The 18468-nt window shown below is 54.1% G+C and overlaps 2 protein-coding genes across 2 annotated transcripts; one reads left to right on the forward strand and one right to left on the reverse strand.

The window, feature by feature from the left end:
* Positions 1–3772: 3772 nt before the first annotated feature.
* LOC103821661 (myosin light chain, embryonic) lies at positions 3773–8831 on the reverse strand. Its single transcript, XM_009096585.4, has 7 exons — positions 8644–8831; positions 7791–7818; positions 7074–7223; positions 6366–6539; positions 5878–5955; positions 5092–5135; positions 3773–3998 (listed from the first exon to the last, which is right to left on the reverse strand). The coding sequence occupies exons 1-6, from the start codon at positions 8728–8730 to the stop codon at positions 5107–5109; spliced, it is 546 nt and encodes a 181-aa protein (XP_009094833.1). The 5' UTR covers positions 8731–8831; the 3' UTR covers positions 3773–3998; positions 5092–5106.
* A 2789-nt stretch (positions 8832–11620) lies between these two features.
* LOC103821662 (parathyroid hormone/parathyroid hormone-related peptide receptor-like) lies at positions 11621–16997 on the forward strand. Its single transcript, XM_009096586.4, has 13 exons — positions 11621–11692; positions 12559–12664; positions 13073–13183; positions 13301–13425; positions 13578–13672; positions 14016–14193; positions 14552–14705; positions 14861–14921; positions 15462–15528; positions 15812–15910; positions 16180–16317; positions 16403–16444; positions 16653–16997. Exons 1-13 carry the CDS (start codon positions 11621–11623, stop codon positions 16995–16997), a joined length of 1593 nt encoding a protein of 530 aa, XP_009094834.2.
* The last annotated feature ends 1471 nt before the right edge of the window (positions 16998–18468 follow it).

Consider the following 18468-nt stretch of genomic DNA (forward strand, 5'->3'; position numbering starts at 1 on the left):
GGCGGGCGCCGAGTCCGCCCGAACCGGCGGCGGAAATACCCGAACCCTCCGCCGGAAATACCCGAAGGCGCAAGCGGAAAGAGCCGAGCGGCGACGGAAAACAGCTGGGAAAGCCGCGCTCGGCAGCCGGGAGGAAACTCGGTGCCGGAGATGGCCGAACTAGGGCGGAGATGGCCGAGCCCAGACGGAGATGACCGAGCTAGAACGGAGATGGCCGATCAGAGGCGGATATGATCGAGCGAGGACGGAGATGGCCGAGCGTGCGGAGGCTGGTGGAGCCCGGCGGGGCCTGTGGTTCGTCCCTCAGAGCGCCCATGGAATGCAGAACTTGCACTTGGTGCCACAGAAGGGGCTCTGGGGATCCCCAGGTCTGTCAGGAATCCCCGCGTCTCTCGGGGTGCTGGTCCCCCTGCCATCACCAGGGGGTTGGGCTGGTGGTTCCCATGTCCCCGTTCCCAGTGTCGGGATCAGCACGGCCCAGGTCCTGTCCCCGTCACTGAGGGGTCCATGCTGATGGTGCTCCCCACATAGGCTCAGCCACGATAGCACAAAATCGCAGGATCATGTGGGTTGAGAAAGACCTCACGGATCATGGGAGTCCAACCTGTGACCGACCGATCGCCACCGTGTCACTCGACCAGGTACTGAGTGCCATGTCCAGTCGGTCCTTGGACATCTCCGGGGAAGGGGACATTGCAGCTCCCTGGGCAGCCCATTCCAATGTTTAACAACCCATTCTGTGAAGAAATTCCTCATGATATCCAGGAGTAAACCTGGCAGAGCATGGTGTAAGTACAAGGCAGGTAATTTGCCAGTACAACCTGGATGTGTTTGAAAGTGCGATATCTGGCACACAGAGCTTTAGCAAAAGAATGGAATAAAGATGCACAAGTAAACCTCAATTTATTAAATATACTGACCTATCCATAGCCACCTGCAGCTAGCAGAGGCCTTCCTTCTCCAAATCCTTCTGAATCAGCCATACACACACCTACACACGGACTCTGTGCTCCATCTCGCTCTGTTCAGTGCTCTGCACTTGCACTCGGGCCTGAAGGTCAGATCCTGATGTCAAACACACGTGGGCAGGGGCTGTATCTTTATGTGAGAACAAAAGCTGAGTGTGAGCAGGAGGGCTCAGCCTGCCTCCTTCCCCTCTTTCTCTGCACTTCTGAAAGGTGTACTTACAAATTTGTTACTGGCAGCAAATCTGTGTTTGCATTCAGGGTGCGAGCAGGCAAAGCTTTTTTCAATCCTTCACCTGAGACAAATAACAAATTTTAACTGCACAGCAGTGCTGTCCCCTGGGATGAACACCTGGTTTCCTAATCAGGTCTATCCAAGTCATTTTGCCTGACAAAAGGAGGGTGTGAGTAACATGGCAGTGAAGTGTCTCTTCCTCTGAAGGCCTTTGGCCTCACTTGCTGATGGTGATGATGGTGGTGTGTGTACGTGGTCTGGGGCTCCAAGGAAGGAGCCTTTCAAGGAGCACAGTCCATATTCACCCTGCTCCTGATCTTGTGCACTGCAGATAACTCCTCCTGGGCGTGAAAGCTGGCTCCATCTGTCTCTCCCATTCCCCAGGGCACAGAACTAACATCCAGACCTTCTTTGGTATGAAAATCTGTCTTATCACAGCCTGAGGAGATACAGGCCCTCCAGAGCATGGGGGCTCCTTGTACCTCTCCTCAGAGTCCCTTGGAATTCATGTAAAACATCCAAACTGTAAAAGGTCAGTGTTTGCTGTTGTCTCTGGACATCTGGATTTACAGAGGCTCCTCAGTCCTGCAATGCAGTTCTGCCTGTGGGGTCACTCACTGGCACCCACAGATGCACCCATAAATGTCCATGGGACTAAAGCTGCTTTCTCTGTGGAATCCTCAGCTTTTCCAGAGGAGGAGGGGAGCAGCCAGGAGGAGGCACAAGCAGAGGTACAGACATACCTGTGCCTGTTCCAAGTGCATCACTCCAACCTGCTTTGCTACAAACCAGCTCTGCTTTATCTTAAAGAGACACAACAGGTCCCTAAAGTAAAGTGTGGCTGGCTCTTCCCTCAGGGGGGCTTCAAGGGCTGGATATTTCACATGGAAAACTGTTTTCCTGTAGTTCTGTCATTTCCTACTGCTTGCCTTCTGTCTATCTCTTTGCAGGTCTCACTTTGGTTTTAATTTGGTGTTACTCCTTTCACCATGGAAGCTGGGGGCTCAAACACAAGGCCTCTGCTCTGCACAGAGGAGTGAGAGTGCAGGCCCTTGGCTTGCAGGGAAGGATGTCACAGCTGTGGCAGGAATATCACAGCTAGCAGAGATATCAAGGCTAGTAGGGATCTCATGGCTGTACAGGAATATCATGGCTACAGCAGGAATATTGTGGCTATAGCAGGGATAGTCTCAGCTCCAGGGCCCCCAGTCCTTGCTGTGGATTTCCTCTGTGAGCTGAGGCAGGTCCCCACCTCTCCTCTGCTTCATTCCTCTCTGCCACAGCACGTTCTGCTGCAGGAGCCAGTGCCACAGCAGTGACAAGGACAAATGTGACCCCAGAGCGAGTGTGCAGCAAGCAGGGTCCCTTCTGGCCCTGTCACCAGGGTGCTCTAGGAGGTTAAAGCACAAATAGCACATTAAAAACACGAGGTGCCCAGGTCCTGCCCAATGCAAGCTGTGGGAATAGCACAAAGGGGAGCTCAAATCTAATCTTGCATCTATAAACAGCTTATGTTGCTTTTTATGAGCAGTTGAATCAAACAGTGGGAATTGGAAGCAGCTGTTACTCAGTCACTGCACAGGAACGAGCGAGTGGCAGCTGAAGGCAACACATCGGAGCAAAGTGCCTTCAATTTCTAGTCAAAGGCAGAGGGAGGACGTTGGAATAAGGAACAAATCAAAGGAAAGTGTTTTCTGCTCCCAGGTGTTCTGCTGATGGGAAGGCTGAGTTATGTGTCATGAATTATTCACCGCTTGTGGTGATGCTCTGAGGATTGCTTTGCAGGTAGGAAGAGGGAGAGAGTCACCAGCTTGTGTCACACAGCCCCCAGACAGCTCCTGGCTGGAACACACCATCTGCCTGGAGAAGAACCATCCTGGTTGGGCTCCATCCCCAGCAGGACACTACCCACACCCCATGAGGGTGGACCTGGCCCAGAAATAAAATTTCCCCATTTTTCTTCTCCCTTGCTGATTTAGCAGAGGTCAACTTTTTGAAAACCTTCAAAACGAGACTTTTGGATGTCTCATTGATACAGAACAAAGAATGTTTTTCACGCTTTTCTGATGTTTTGGGGTTTTTAAGGGCCTTTCCTGATGGGGACAAGCAGTGCATTGATGAAGGAGCTGTGGGTTGCTCTGTGACAGGGACAGTGGCAGGGCCAGCTGGTCCCTCTTGGCTCCATAGTGCTGTTCAGCCTGGATCTGGAGGGAATGCTCATGGGACAGTGTGATGAAGAATGAATGGCCTACAGGTTTGAAAAAGGATTGGTTTTAGGGCAGAGAGGAAATTCCCAAAACCAAAGGGTGTGTCTTTGATGCAACCTGCCCCTTGTGCTCTCCTTGCTCCAGGTCTGCATCAGCAAGAGGTGACCAGGCTGCAGCCCAGCTCCTGACCAGTGCCAAGGGTGGGTGATGACCCTCACTTACAACTCTGAACTCTCCCTTTGCATCCCCTGCCTTTTTCCCCTCTCCATGGAAATTCCCTGTTACCTCTGAGAGCTGGTGGAGACTGAGGGGTCCCCTCCACCCACCATGTCAATAAGTAGCCCCAAACCAAGACAGACAAACCATTTAAGGGAGGAAGGAATGAAATTTAATGAGACAAATATCACAGAGAAAACCTGAAAAGAGTAACTTGAGGTTTAAACCTAGTTGAGGTTTAAAACCTAGTACCAGGCCCAGGCACACACAGGTGGTGGCCAATGATGGCTTAGGCAAAACATCCCAGGGAAAGGACATGCATGGAGGAATCTTGCTCTTCATGGTGCTCAGGTGGGTTCAAGCATTTCTGAGAGCCTGGGAGACAAGTGGGAGAGGTCTGAATGCAAAGAATCTTTGGGATGAGAATATTCAGAATATTCTTTCTCAAATGAACCCAAAAGGTTAAAAGCTGTAATTCAACACCGTTTTAAAAAGAGTTTTATATGCAAATAGTTATGTGAAGAATTAAATCTCCTGTCAGTGTTTGCCACCCAACCATCTATATTGCTGAGCTGATGAACAGGAACCAGGGAGAAATGAATTAAAAAGGAGATAAAAAGGATGCTGAACATTCAAAGCTCAGACTTCTATCTCTCTGCATTTTAACCTTCTGATGTTTAAAGAGATTTTGAGAGGGGAGAGATTTTTAAATGTTTAATTTGTGTATTTAGCACTATCTGAAGGTCATTTTTACTTATTTTTTCCCCCCAGTCTCCTGCCTTTTATGTAGTTGAGGGGTAGGAGAAATGTTTAAAAAAGTAAATAGATAATGAAATCATAAGAAATTGGTGGGGAAGCCGGGGCCAGGCAGCAATTTGGATTTTCTTTTCAATTGAATAGATTTTAGAGGGATAATTCAGCCTCAAAGAAACCTCATCCCCTTAGCAATGTTTCTGTTTCCCTCAGGCAGATCTTAAGGAACTTGAAAAAGTTTAACAAACCTCTGTGGTACATTTTCCTTATTCTTTGTAACATTAATGAGAATGTTGATGTTTCTCAGTTCAGAAATTTCATCTCTAAGTACTAAATATTTTCTTATCATCAAGTCATTCACTGATGCAGGTATAAAAATATTGATTTTCACTGGCTGCTGTTGACCCCCTTAGCTTCTGGCAGGTTAGAAAGCAGGGCACCATAAACCACCTCTTTCTTTCAGAGCAGAGACTCCACCCAATCACCCAGACCACAAAGGACCATCTTAGTTGTGATTCTGTCCAGATAAATTTTAATTGGCAGGAGTTACAAATTAAATTCCTTCTCATCAACATAACTTTTGTGCTTTCAGAGCTGGGGTTATTCCTGTGGCATTAATCCACTGCAGGTTTGGGTTTTGGCTTCCCTGCCCCTGGCTGTTACTTGCAGGATTTCCACTGTTGGAGTGAGCAGCAGGAGACGCCGCTGAACTCACCTGAAGTTTCTCGTTTCAGCCAGACATGATGTGCTTGACAAAAGCTGAGGAGAAATGAGAGTGTGAGGAGTCAGGACATGCTGTGAGCTGGGAGGAGCAGGTGGAGAGGCAGCAGGGGGGACCCCCAGCCTGGACCCCCCCAGGGATGAAAGGGATGCTGTGCCAGGGCTGATATTCCTCTTTCTGTTCCCACTTTTTGCATGCCATCCCCAGCCTGGTCAGAGTGATGCCAACCCTTGGAGATGAACCAGTACTATTATCCCCATTTTTCTGAGGCCAAGGGAAATGGGTCCCCTCTTTTCCTCTCTGCTCTCCAATTTTAGGGGTTCCTAAATTTAAGCACCTCCTATTCCAGATTTTCACCCTCTTGGAGCAGCGAGTGATCCAGGTCTCCAAATGTTCCCAATTAGCCTCTGCTGAGAAAGATGCTGGCTTTGTTTATTTTTAATAGATTGCAACAAAACAGTGCCAAAACTGTGGATAAAACAGCCCTGAACTCCTTGGAAACATGCTGTCTTCAGCTGCTTTTCCTGGAAATCACTGGCACAACCACCTTGTTCCCACCCTGGCTGACATGTCTCAGTGCTTTTTTGGAAAGGCTTTGGAGGGTGGTCCACACCTCCCTTCCAGTGCTCACCACTGTCATAGAATCATGGAATCATTCAGGTTAGAAAAGACCTTTAAGAACAGCAAGTTCAACCAGAGCCCTTGCAGAGGATTCATTTTGTACCCTAAGACAAGACAGCCGTGTCTGAGATGGCCCCGATGGGAATCTCCTTCTCTCACCTTCATAGTTGATACAGCCATTGGCATCTTCCTGCCCTGCCATGAGCTGCTCCACCTCGCTTTCTGTCATCTTCTCTCCTGGAACAGGAGGATGGAGAGGTGAGGGAGGGGAAGGGTTCTCAGCCTGACAGGACCTTCCTGTCCTTCTTCCAGATAACCAGAGACACCAGAGGGAGGAGAAGGGGATTAAAGAAGAGCTGTGTGCCACTACTGAGGAATGCTGGTGGGAGATGGTGGAGAGAGAACCACACTGCAACTGTTGTCTGATTACTGAGGCTGTTCTGGAGTCTCCATCTTGCCTGGGTCATGCATGAAGCTGTGGCATGAGGTGGAAATGGCCACACATTCACGACTATTGACTCCTAAAAGAGCCTGTGAGCAGCAGAGTGAAAAGGGGCTCTGTGATATGTGAGACCACCAGGCAGCTACCTGAGCCACTTGCCCAGGAAGAGCTCAGGGCCCATGCCTTGCCCCTGGGGCAGCCTTACCCAGCGTGACCAGCACATGGCGCAGCTCAGCCCCCATGACCATCCCGTTGCCCTCCTTGTCGAAGACACGCAGCCCTTCCACAAAGTCCTCGAAGGTGCCCTGCTCCTTGTTGCGGGTGAAGTGCTGCAGGATGGGGAGGAAGGTCTCAAAGTCCAGCATTTTTGTGTTCATTTCTGGAAGAGGAGGAGATGGGGTCAGGCTGAATTCAGCCTCTGAGGGTCTCCTGATTAACTCTCTTGGTCTCTTTTCCATCAGAGTGCAGGGGAGAAGCCCCATGAGGAGACAGAACTATTGTATTGGACTTGAGATTGGAAGATCCATGTGAGGAATGAAGTATTAACATCAGGGTAGTGCACAGAGACCCCTGATATCAGCCCAAAACTAAACCATCAGGTGGGTCATCTGTCACCACAGTAACGTGGCCGCACTGGGACTGGTCTGGTTATACCAGTTTGCACCAGTTCAGGATAAAGTCTGCTCAGCATCACTTGCCACCATTCCTGTGTGAGGACTGCCTATCCTGTATGTCATCCCCCATGGTATGGGGAAGGGAGTGAAGGAATTACACAGGAATGAAGCCTGTCTGCATCATTTCCTTCCCAGTTCCTTCACCTTGCAGGGTTCTTCCTTCAGGGAATGATACCCTCTACTTGCTGACAGGGAGCACAGGAATTGCTTGTCCCACCCTGTCCCCAGCTTGCTGTCACCTTCTGGTTTGGGCTTGCCCAGCACCTTGAGGACCTCTGCGTTGGTGGGGTTGTGGCCGAGCGCGCGGAGGACGTCCCCACACTGTCCGTAGCTGATCTGCATCGTCCCCGCAGGCGTCCGGTCAAACAGCCCGAAGGCTTCTCTGAACTCTGCAGGGAAGAAGAGCTTGGAGTGGCCTCATTCCCACTCCAGGGAAGCACGTCGTGCCTGGCAGGCAGGGAAGGGACAAGGGACAAGGGACGGACATGTGCAGGTTGTGCCCTCTGAATGCGTCCAGCCCCGAGTGAGCTTGCGAAATGCGGGCTGAGGTTTGCCAGACTCCTCAGAGGAGTCGCTTGGCTGCTCCAGCAGGTTTTGTCACCTCTGCAGAGCTGGCTGGGTGACCTGCTGGATCCCTGCACTCTCAGCAGCTGGCTTTGCTGCAGGACATCCGTACTTATCCCCTTTTCCACGCAGATCTCCACTCTCTGGGGCTGTCCCTGTGTCGCCACAGGCTGTTCCTCCCACCGGACGCCCTGACTTTGACCCAGGCTGCATCTCACACCATGAATGAAAAATACCTTTTCCCTGCCAGGCTCTGGATCCTGCTGGCCTTTCCCCCAACAGGGGATTTAATGTCTGGGACCTTGGCACTTATGTCTGTAATGAAAACTACCTGGAAAGAGGATTCCCCATTTCTAAAGCCATCTCTGAGAGAAGCTGAAGTCAGCACTTACCTTCAATCTGCTCTGCCGTGAATTCAATCTGTAAAGAGAAGGAAGCAGAGCTGGGCATGAGAAGTGGACTGCTGCTGGAGGGAGCAAAAGAACTCTCCCCTCTGGACCTCTGCCTCCCCAGGCTCAGGACAGGAGGCTGTATCCATGCTGTGTCCCATATCTATGCCATGTCTGGCTGAGCCATGTCCCCAACTGCTTCTGCCCTCGCTGTGGAGCTGACATCCCTGTGGAGAGCACAGCTGGCTGCAGCAGGTGGGCAGGCAGGAGGGATGCTCAGACCACAGTCAGGACTATTTTGGGTGGAAAGGATATTATTTTAGGGCCTGATCCCAAGTTCAAGTGATTAAACAGCCTTCATGCTGAGCCTGCTCTTAATAACTCTCCTGCCACACCTATGGCTTAAAAATGTAAGTATCCTGAGGAATCATGGAAAAAATGAGTTCCTGTTGTGGTGCTGTTGAATAAAGGATGCTCTTATGTGGAGGAGGCAACACAGGCAACAAAATAATTCAGGCTGGAGACAGTGGGTGGCAGAGAAGCTTTTTATTGCTCCTGAGGCCCCCACACGGGGTCTCAGCGGGAGCTGGGAGTTCGACTGCAGCCGCAGCTCCGGGAGCAGGGTCCTGGTTCCCTCCAGTGAGTGCTGGGCAGGGCTGGGTGGGCAACACTGAGACATCTCCCCAGCGAGGACAGCATCACTCCCAGCCTGCTGCATCCGCACAATCGGATAATTTTCCCCTCCCAAGGCTGGCTTCCAGCCTGGCTAATGCCATTTGCAGAGCGCTTTGCATCGCCTGTGCCTGGCAGATGACAGGCACGGAGAAACACGGTGATGTCTTCATTCCTCACTCACCTTCACGCTCTTGGGATCGAAGGCAGGCTCCGAGCCTGGAGCTGCTTTGGCTGCTTCCTTCCTCGGGTCGGGTTTCTTGAGCGGCATCGCGCTGGGATTTGCGGAGGTGCGGGATGAGTCCTGCCGCCCAGAGAGAGAAGTGAACGGAGGGATGAAAGGCAAAGGCTGCTCCTTCCCTTATATACGGAGCCCAGTGCTCACCCTGGAGGGGCAGGCCAGCTGCTGGAGCAACTGCTACTTACTATAAAAGGAAGAAAACTCAAACGAGAGGGGCCCCAATTTGACAATTGCCCATTGTCATCGGCTCCTGGCTCCACAGAGCCACCAGCCCCCCCCCCCCAGCTGTACAAGGGGGGACATGTCCCCCTCCAGCACCTGCACCGGGTGGGCTGCATGGGGGCTGCCTGCTAAATGATCACTGAAACCTAAACGCGGATGGCCATGGGGGCCAGGCAACAAAATAGCAACAGGATGGCTGATAAACCTGCCAGGATACCCAGGGTGAAATGTGTCTGTTTGCAGGCAGGCTGCGAGGGCCAGCACTGCAGAGCCCTTCTAAGAGCAGGATTTACAAAGCGCTGCTTCAAAGGAGCTCACAACTCTCTGAACACTCCCTTGGCCTTGTGCTCAGGGTCTGCTTTGTCCCAGTCTCTCCCCAGGGCTGAGTTTGAGCCCAGGAAAAGACCATTGTAGGTGCTCACCTCCCTCAGGGTGGCTAATGAGGAAATGGAAGTGATGGCCAAAGCCACAACTGAATTCATAGTGCAAATCTTTCCCAAACACCTCCAAAACCTGCAGGGCAGATGGAGTCTCCGTTTGGCTCCTCTCCAGGGGCTGGGCAGGCTCTGGTGGAAGATGCTCCTGTTGTCACCCTCCTCTCCCACCTGAAGACTCACAAAGGCACAGAACTCACTGAAGTTCAGCATCCCAGAAAATGGGGCTTGAGGGTTTTACTGAGACATTCTAAACCATCAACTTAGACAAGATGTGTGGGGCACCAGGGCAAAGGAGGAGTTATGGGGGTCATTCCAGAGGAGGGAGCAGCCAAAAACTGCTGGGAATTCTCTGTGTGCCATCATCTCCTCATTGCTAGCAGGGATGGGGAGCTGAGGGGGCTGGATGGGTGTCATTTGCAATCATTGCTTTCCAGAGCTCTCTAGAATATAATGAGTCATTTAGCAAAAAACCTCAACATGTTTTGCTAAGTGTGAACTCAGAGCCTGGGTCAGGTGTCGTCTGGGAAATCAAGGGAGTTAAATTGGCCCTGAGCTACCTCCCCCTCAGCATCCATTGTTTCCAAAATAACCTCACCTTAACTCCATCTTTACTCCCCAGCAGCTTCTGGGTCAGAAATTAGACCCAGCAGAGCCTTCAGAAAACATTCATGGTGCAGTCTGACTGTTTGTTCCTTGCTCACCCTCCATGCCCGTGCAGCATCCCGAGGAGCCGCTGGCAGAGCTGGTGTCACACCCACGCCATGGCTCGGGCAGTGGAGACAGGCAGCTGCAGACAATGTCCCCAGTGCCTCCTTGATTTTCAGCTGATGGCTACAGTGGGGCTTGTTTTGCTGTCTGATTTCATCAGCAGGAGCAGCAGCCCCTCCTGAGCCCTGTCCTTGGGATTTGCTGTGTTCCCTTGGCCTCCCCTCCCCAGGAGCCCAGCAGGGCTCTGACCCTTCTCACACAGCCACAGGGGCTCATGGCTGGGAGCAGAGCGAGCTGCCTTGCCAGGAAAACCCCAAGGAAGGCTCTGGGGGCTCCGCAGCTCTGTGCAGGATTGGGGCACTCACAGAGGCAGCAAGAGCTGAGTCTGGACATGGATTATGTGAGCCAGGGGAGGGGCCCAGGCTGGGAGCTGCTGTTCCAGGGATTTGGCACTGGGCTGTTGAATTCCAGCCTCATCCCACTAATGACAACCTGCCTGGGGAAAGAGGGCTCCCCTCTTTGTGCCTCATTCTGTGCTCAGGGGGACGCTTGGGCTGCTGGGGGTCACAGGGTGTTGGAACGGGCTGAGTGGTGGGAGCAAGCTGGGCATCAGCATGGCCCTGAAAGGCAGGGGACAGCCCTGGGTCCATGCCAGGGGGATGCAGGTGACAAGGGATGGTGACAGCTACAGTGGGACCAGCTCTGACCTGATGCCCAGTGACAGTGTGGGACCCCATCTGGGTGGTTGCTCCCTCCACCCCCCTGCCCCAGGATGGAGCCTCCAGCCCCTCTCCCAAGGACACTGAATGCAGACGTGCCCTGAGGTCACTGCAGGTGCCTGGGAGGGCAGGACAGATCCCAGCATTTCTCCCCAAGACACATCCCAGCCCCCGGAGAAGGAAAAGGGTTAAACTGGCATCTGCCTGAAAGACATCCCATTGCAGGAGCATCAGCTCAAGGTGCTGCTCACGTGCTTGCACCCTCTGCCTCCCTGCCTCCAGCCACCTGGCTGGGATTTTCCCCACCTTCCTCCAGCTACTTGGGACCAGTCTGGGGCTAGAAGGGACTTCGGAGCATGGGGGCAGTGGGGGAATGCTCTGACAGCTGAAAAATGAGCCACCGAGCAGTGAGAGAAGTTTCTGAAAAGAGAAGAGGAATCTGCCTTGAATGAAGAGGATTTTAGCACCTTGGGCTAAGCCAATAAACCTCTGCCATCCCCATCCGAACGGGAATTGTTTGCACACGCTCCCGGAGCTGCTTAAAGCAGGCAAGACACAAAGAGAGAATAGGATCAAGCATGGTGGGGGGAGAAACCCCCCTGCCTGGAGAGCCTGTGAGCAGATCCCTGTAGGGATCCCACAGGGACAAGGAACTCACCCAGCCCTGATCTCCCAGGGACGGGCTGTGCCCCCACTGCCACCTCACCTCAGTGGGGCTGGCAGCCAGGAAGGTGCTCCCAGAAGATGCTCTGTCCTGCTGAACACGCCAGCCCTCTCCACCACTGGCAGCCTTTCTGGTCCCTGAAGTCCCCGTCCGAGTGACACGGTGGCACCATGGGGGCATCTGGCCCTGTGGGAGCTATCATGGTGACTCTCCTTTGCTGCTGCCTCCTGAGCTCGGCTCTGGTAAGTCTGCGTGGCCCCGGGGCTCCTCTGCTCCCTCTCCTGGCTTTAGATGTTGTGCCGCTGGCCCGGGCAGGGCTGGCTGTGCTCCCGACTCACGTCCCGCTCTGCAGAGCTGCTGGGCAGGAGGGGAGAGCATCTCCACTGCTGCTAAAAGCTTTCCAGCAGCCATGGAGGCACTGCAGCGTGATGGCTTTTCCATTTCTTGGACACATCCAGGGCAGGGGTCAGTGCCTCGGAGGACTGGGGGAGCAGAACGGGTGGTTTACGAGCAGTGCAGGAGGGGCTGGAGGGCAGAGCTGGGCACAGCCAGTGAGACACCCACAGCCAGGCCCCCATCCTGCTGATGCACCCCCAGGATCCCACTCCTGCACCCCACTCACCCACCCAGATGCTGCTTTGGGGGACTGCATGGATGGGAGTCCTGGATCTCCTCTCTGGGGCCAGATTTGGCTGTGCTCACTGGAGGAGGTCTGGGGAAAGTGACCCTTCTGCATCCCAGCTCCTGTTTACTTCCAAAGCTGTGTCCTCATCCTGGTCAGCTCAGCTGATGCCCAGCTCAGCATGGGCAACAGGGACACCCAGCACTGCTGGTGGTGGGTGACAGGGACCTGGGGTAGAAGCCTGAGAGGCCACTGGTTTCAGCATATAACCATGAGCAGAAATGACCTTGGAGAGGGTGGGAAGGGGCTTGGGGTCAGCATCAGCCTTGGAAGAAGGAAAAATGAGAGCAGGAACGCAGGAAGAGCTTTTTTCTTCCCTGTGTTGTTGAATCTACCCTGGGACTGACTCTCCTGGAGAGGGTTGGGTGAGCATAGCCCTGCCATGACTTGAGCCAAGGGGTTTTCACTTGGGTTTTGTCTGGGCAGGTCGATCCTGATGATGTTCTCACAAAAGAAGAGCAGATCTATCTCCTGGTGGAGGCCAAGGAAAAGTGTCAGAGGGACATAAAGGCCCAGCTGGAGAAGATCAAAGGTATTGTCCCTTCCCTGTGCTTGGGTGAGCCAGCCCTGGTGGAGCTGGTTACACTGTGGGAAATGTTGTCCTCTCTGTTGGGGCAGGATGGGGCTGGGGACACCCAGCTCCCTGGGCTTTGTGGAGCTCATGGCACCATCTGTGCTCTGGGTGCAGCCAGCACTGGCTCCAGCATTTTCCAGACAGCTCCATGTACACCACAAGTGAGAGCTGTGGAGGGGCCTTGGCCCATCTGGAAGAGGTGGGATGTGTCCCCTTCCCTGGCCCCCTGCAGCTTCTCCCTCTCTCAGCCTGGGGAGATCTGTAGCAGTGTTTTCCTCCCCCTGGTCCAGCACACACCTGGGGAAGGCAGAGGTTATGCTGAGGCCCTGACTGGAGATGTGGGATGTGTCTTTGCTCTTTGGCCAGACCCCAGCTGCCCTCCGGAGTGGGATGGGATCATCTGCTGGCCAAGGGGCTCCCCCAGCCAGGAGGTGTCAGTGCCTTGCCCCGACTACATCTACGACTTCAACCACAAAGGCAAGTCTTGTACCTGGGCAGAGAGTGACCTCACCCTTGTGACAATCCACAGAGCAGGGACAAGTCTGGGCTTCTCACGGGTCCTTCTGCTGCCACAGAGCTCGTTGCTGTTCCCAGGTCACGCCTACAGGTACTGCAGTGCCTATGGGACCTGGGCCATGGCTCTCAGCATCAACAAGACCTGGGCCAACTACACGGAGTGTGCCCTGCTCTTCTCCTCCGAGAGCCGGAGCCACCAGAAGGTGACCTTGTTTGTCAAAGGTGCTGGGAAAGGGGTGTGGATGGGGTCCAGGGGAAGTGCTGGGGGCAGAGGCTCGTCCTTCTCTGCACCTCAAACCAGCCCTGCTCCCCCTGTGCTCTGGCAGGGAGGTGGAGCTCAGTCCTTCTCTTCCAGGAGGTTTTTGATCGCCTGCACCTCATGTACACCGTGGGCTACTCCATCTCCCTGGCCTCCCTCATCGTTGCTGTCTGCATCCTCTCCTACTTCAAGTAAGGAGAGGCCAACACCCCTCCCATGTGGGAGAACAGGAACTCATCCCATTGTCCATGCACATGCCCCTGGGAGGGGGCAGCTCCCAAAGGAACAGGAACAACCCTAGACCCAACACAAACATGAGCCAACTTCCCAAAGCCCCAGACATCCCCAGTGTGACCAGCTCCTGATCTCTCCACCCTGCTCTTGGACAGTGTGGACACCCCACTTGCTCCCAGATCTGGTTTCTGTACCCAGACACCCCAGAGCCCACTCTGAGAGCCCCCATTCCCTGAGCCCAGGTGTGGTGAGTTGGTTGGGCAGCTGGGGTTTGGTTTGTGTCACATCCCTTCTCCGCAGGCGCCTGCACTGCACACGGAATTACATCCACGTGCACCTCTTCACCTCCTTCATCTGCCGGGCCCTCAGCATCTTCCTGAAGGACATGGTGCTCTACTCGGGCACGGCGCCCAGCGACGCCGACAGGCTGCGGGAGGATGACTTCAGGGGTCCCTCGCCAGGACAGCGGGGACACCTGGCAAGTGGTGGATGGGGGGAAAAGGGGATTTAGGAGCCCTGATGAAATGGGATGTGCTTGGGATCCTCCCAGGCTGGGGCTGTGCTGCTCAGTGGGAGGGGATGAAGGTCCACCTTTGGCTCTGCCCAGCTGCTCCCTGTCCTGGTGCCAACTAGAGACCAAAGACACAGAGTACCTTGGCCTGTGTACAGGGAATACCTGTCCTATGGGAAGGAAGATGCTGGAATATCCCAGAGGAGATACAGGTCTCTGCAAGAAGAACATGGGCCACAGCTGGGTTTTGGTGACCAGAAAGCAAAAGCCACCAGGTTTTGCTTTTGGGGACCAGCCTGACACAGGCATCTCCATGTGCCCACAGGTTGGCTGCAAGGTGGTGGTGACTCTCTTCCTCTACTTTCTGGCCACCAACCACTACTGGATCCTGGTGGAAGGGCTCTACCTGCACAGCCTGATCTTCATGGCCTTCCTCTCCAATAAGAACTACCTGTGGGTCCTCATCATCATCGGCTGGGGTGAGCACAGCCCCCAGCCCCAGCTGGCAGCTGTGGCATTGGCCATGGCCGAGCGGCACCGAGTGCCCAGGGAAGGGCAGTGGGATGCAGGAGCTGGTTGGATCTGCAAAGGTGATGCTCCAACCCTGCTCCTCACTCTGTCCTTGCCCTTCTAGGTCTCCCTGCTGTGTTTGTGTCCATCTGGGCCAGCGTCAGGGCCTCGCTGGCAGATACACAGTATGTACACCTTGCCAGGGCCTTTGGGAGGGGAAGAGTGGCTGCAAATGCCAGCAAAGTATCTGTGGGCACCAGAGCTTTTTGGAAATGAAAATTTTCAAAAAGAACAACAGGATGGAACACACATTCAGGGCTTGTTCATAGAATTGCCAGTAATGCAGAGTGATAGTGGTTTTGTTCTGCGTTTGGGAGGACGGTGGATGCAGGTTTGCAGCATAAATTGATCAATAAACAGCAGAGATGGATGCTAAAGGGCACATTCTGGAGTGAGGCATTTTAAAAGGAGAAAGGCCATCATATGAACAACAGGAGTTTGGGATGAGGTGGTCAAGCCCTCAGGAACATTAATGTTCATTTAAAACTTCTTTGCCCCACCATGGTGGTTACAAATGGTTGTAGCCGCAGCTCAAGATTTACACAAAGCCCACCAAGGGGGTGGAGTTTGGGAGTTGGGGATGCTGGGGTGGTTGGGACTACAGGGAGCCATCCTTCCCAGTGGAGTCAGGTTTCTCCAACGAGTTTCTTTACTGGTCTTCTCAGGTGCTGGGACCTCAGTGCAGGGAACATGAAGTGGATTTATCAGGTCCCCATCCTGGCTGCAGTCATGGTAAGAATCCTGTGGATGAACCTCTTAATTTCTTTTGGGGAAAGAGGATTGATAGAGACCAGAGCTGTTCCCTTGTGGTCTCTGGAGTTTTGTCCCAGCCACTCTGGCACCCAGGGAGAGCCCAGAGGAATCCAGGGGCTCTGGTCCCTCCTGCTCTGACCACAGCATCACTGCTGTGTCCCTGCCTGCACCTCACCCAGAGCCACCTGTCTGTCCCTGGGGCTCCTTGGGCAGACCCCAGCTCACAGTGGGCACCACCACCACCGTGGGTGTCTCTTGGCAGGTGAACTTCTTCCTCTTCCTCAACATCATCCGGGTGTTGGCCTCCAAGCTCTGGGAGACCACCACGGGCAAGGTGGACCCCTGGCAGCAGTACAGGCAAGTGCAGGCAGCACCAAAGCCTCGTGTCCTGCCTGTTCAGCCAGGATGGCTCCCCGTGGAGGAGGAGGAGCAGAGCTGTGGGAAGGGCTGGAGGAGTGAAGAAGGGTGCCAGGACAGTGGCAGCCAGCTCCTCTGGCAGCTCTGCTGGATTGAGGCCTGGCTCTGGAGTTCTGAGCTCTTCCTGCTCCCACCTCCAGCCTGGCCATTGTGGGGCTGGGGGCTGCCCTGCAGGCCCTGGGGAAAGGCTCTGAGGTCTCTCCTTTCAGGAAGCTGCTCAAGTCCACGCTGGTGCTGATGCCACTTTTTGGAGTCCACTACGTGGTGTTCATGGCCATGCCCTACACCGAGGTCTCCGGGCTCCTGTGGCAGATCCAGATGCACTACGAGATGCTCTTTAACTCCTCCCAGGTGGGCTGACACTCCCAGCATTGAGGGATGTTCATCCAGGGAGGCTCAGGGACTTCACACTCCACCTCTTTTGGTCTTTTGGCAGGGTTTCTTTGTGGCTTTTATCTACTGCTTTTGCAATGGGGAGGTAAGTGGGAAGAGTGAGGAGCTAAGCTCCCTGTTCCAGCCCCAAGCTGTGATAACCAGAGCAAAAAGCTCAGATCCATCCCTCTCAATAGGAATTGGAGGGAAAAAAGAGAAAGGAAAAAGGGAAAGGGAGGGAAAAGGGAAGGGAAAAGGGCAAGGCAAGGTGGTTTTGCTGTCTCTGGGCACAGCAGCCCCCTCTGCTCTCCCAGGTTCAGGCTGAGATCAAGAAGGCTCATTTCCGGAGGCTCCTGGCGCTGCACCTGGGGCAGCAGGCACGCCCCGGGAGCTGCTGCTGCACCGGCCGGGACTCCCAGGCCCCCCAAAGCTGCAGCACGAGCCTGGCGGGGCGGGGAGCGGGCGGCACCCGGGGGCTGCTGCTCCCGGCCCAGCCCCGCCTGCCCGGGTACATCCCCGGCTCCGGCACCTCGGCCCAGCTCCTGCCCTGCCCCGCGCAGGAACTGAGCCAGAAAGGCCGGGGGGAAAACACGGTGGATTTGACAGAGCTGACTCAGTGTCACCCCAAGCCCAGCAAGGAGCTGGAGACGATGCTGTGAAGTCTTGTCCAGCTGGGGGGAGCACAGAGCGCCCCTGGGGCTGCTCTGCAGCTCACCCTGCCCTCCCTCGTCCTCTGCAGCTCGTGGATGGAGTGAGCACCAACACACAACCACAAACTGGAGTGGGAAGCACTGGGACAGGGTGGGATGAAGGAGGCAGGACAAACTTTATGGCCTTGAAGGGTGCAGGGAACACTTGAATTCCCAACACTTCATCCATTACCACAAAGGCCCCTGCATGCAACTGTTGTGGCACTGTCATCTCATCACAGGCTAAGAAGTGAATAAAGAGAGTCTGTCTGGCTTGTTTCCATCCTTGTATTCCAGCCTGGACACAGCAGTGGGGGAAAGGCTGGAAATCCTGGCCCTATCCCCAGCCAGGTCTGCTCTCCCTCTGCCCCTGCCATGCACAGCAGTCCTGCCCTGCTGGGAAAGCTCATTGGGAAAACTTTCCCAAGGAGCTGTGTAGAGGGCAGATAAATTAAACAGCATGGTGGTGGTAGGATGAAGCATCTTCTTCCTACACAGCTCCTCAAGGCAGGAATTTCTTGCTAAGGACAGGGACCAGGTAAATAACTCCATAATAATAACTCCCATATCTTCCAGTGAAAAGCTATGGTGCAAAGTGAGTCACAGGGAACTGGAGGGACAAACAGCCAAGAGCCATGTCAGGGAAGGGCTCTAGGATGCACAGCTTTAAAATCATCTCTTGGAAGGAATTAGTCTCTGTGGAAGACAGCAGCACAGCTGGCACTGCAGGGCCAGAGCCCCTGTCAGGGCAGTTGGAATGCTGCTCACACTGCTCCCGTGTTCCCAGGGATGGAACCAGCCCTCCCATGGACCTCACACAGCCCTGCAAGCTGACATCTGTGCTCCCTGTCACTGATCAATATTTAATCACTCTCTTCCCAAGAGGCTCCTGGGAGGTGGGAGAGGGGTGAGGAATTCCAATAATCCTACAAGGAGCAGAGGGAAGTGTTAACAAGAAGGGGAGAACCCCCAGCATATGCCTCACGTGGGGCTGGTTCCCAGTGGCAGGGAGCTGGGATTTGGGAAGGGAGGGAGCAGATGGCAGCTCAGACCATGGGGCTATTTTTACATTTTGTTTTGAAACTCCAATCTTTAATTGCAGCAATGAACCTTCAGGGTGAGAAGGGGAACACAACAGCTTGTAAAGCCCTGCCAGTCTGCCCTGACACACCCTTGGCTTCACACTGAATGTGCAGAGCTCAAACAAGGGCAACGATTCCTGCTCAAACTGTGAGGAGGGAATTCTGGAAATTATTTTAAAAAACTCCAGCAGATCAGAGCTGGTTTCTGAGAGGACCCAGATAAACATGTGGTGTCTGAACTGTAGCCAGTTCAGGTGTCAGTCAGATCTTGGGGCTGTTGCTGAGCTCTCTTTCCAGGTCTGCCCATGACCCCACAAAAAGCTGGGGGAAATGAATCACATGTCCTGGGCTGTATCCTT

This window comes from Serinus canaria, chromosome 27, assembly GCF_022539315.1.
Source record: "Serinus canaria isolate serCan28SL12 chromosome 27, serCan2020, whole genome shotgun sequence".
Classification (NCBI taxonomy): Eukaryota; Metazoa; Chordata; class Aves; order Passeriformes; family Fringillidae; genus Serinus; species Serinus canaria.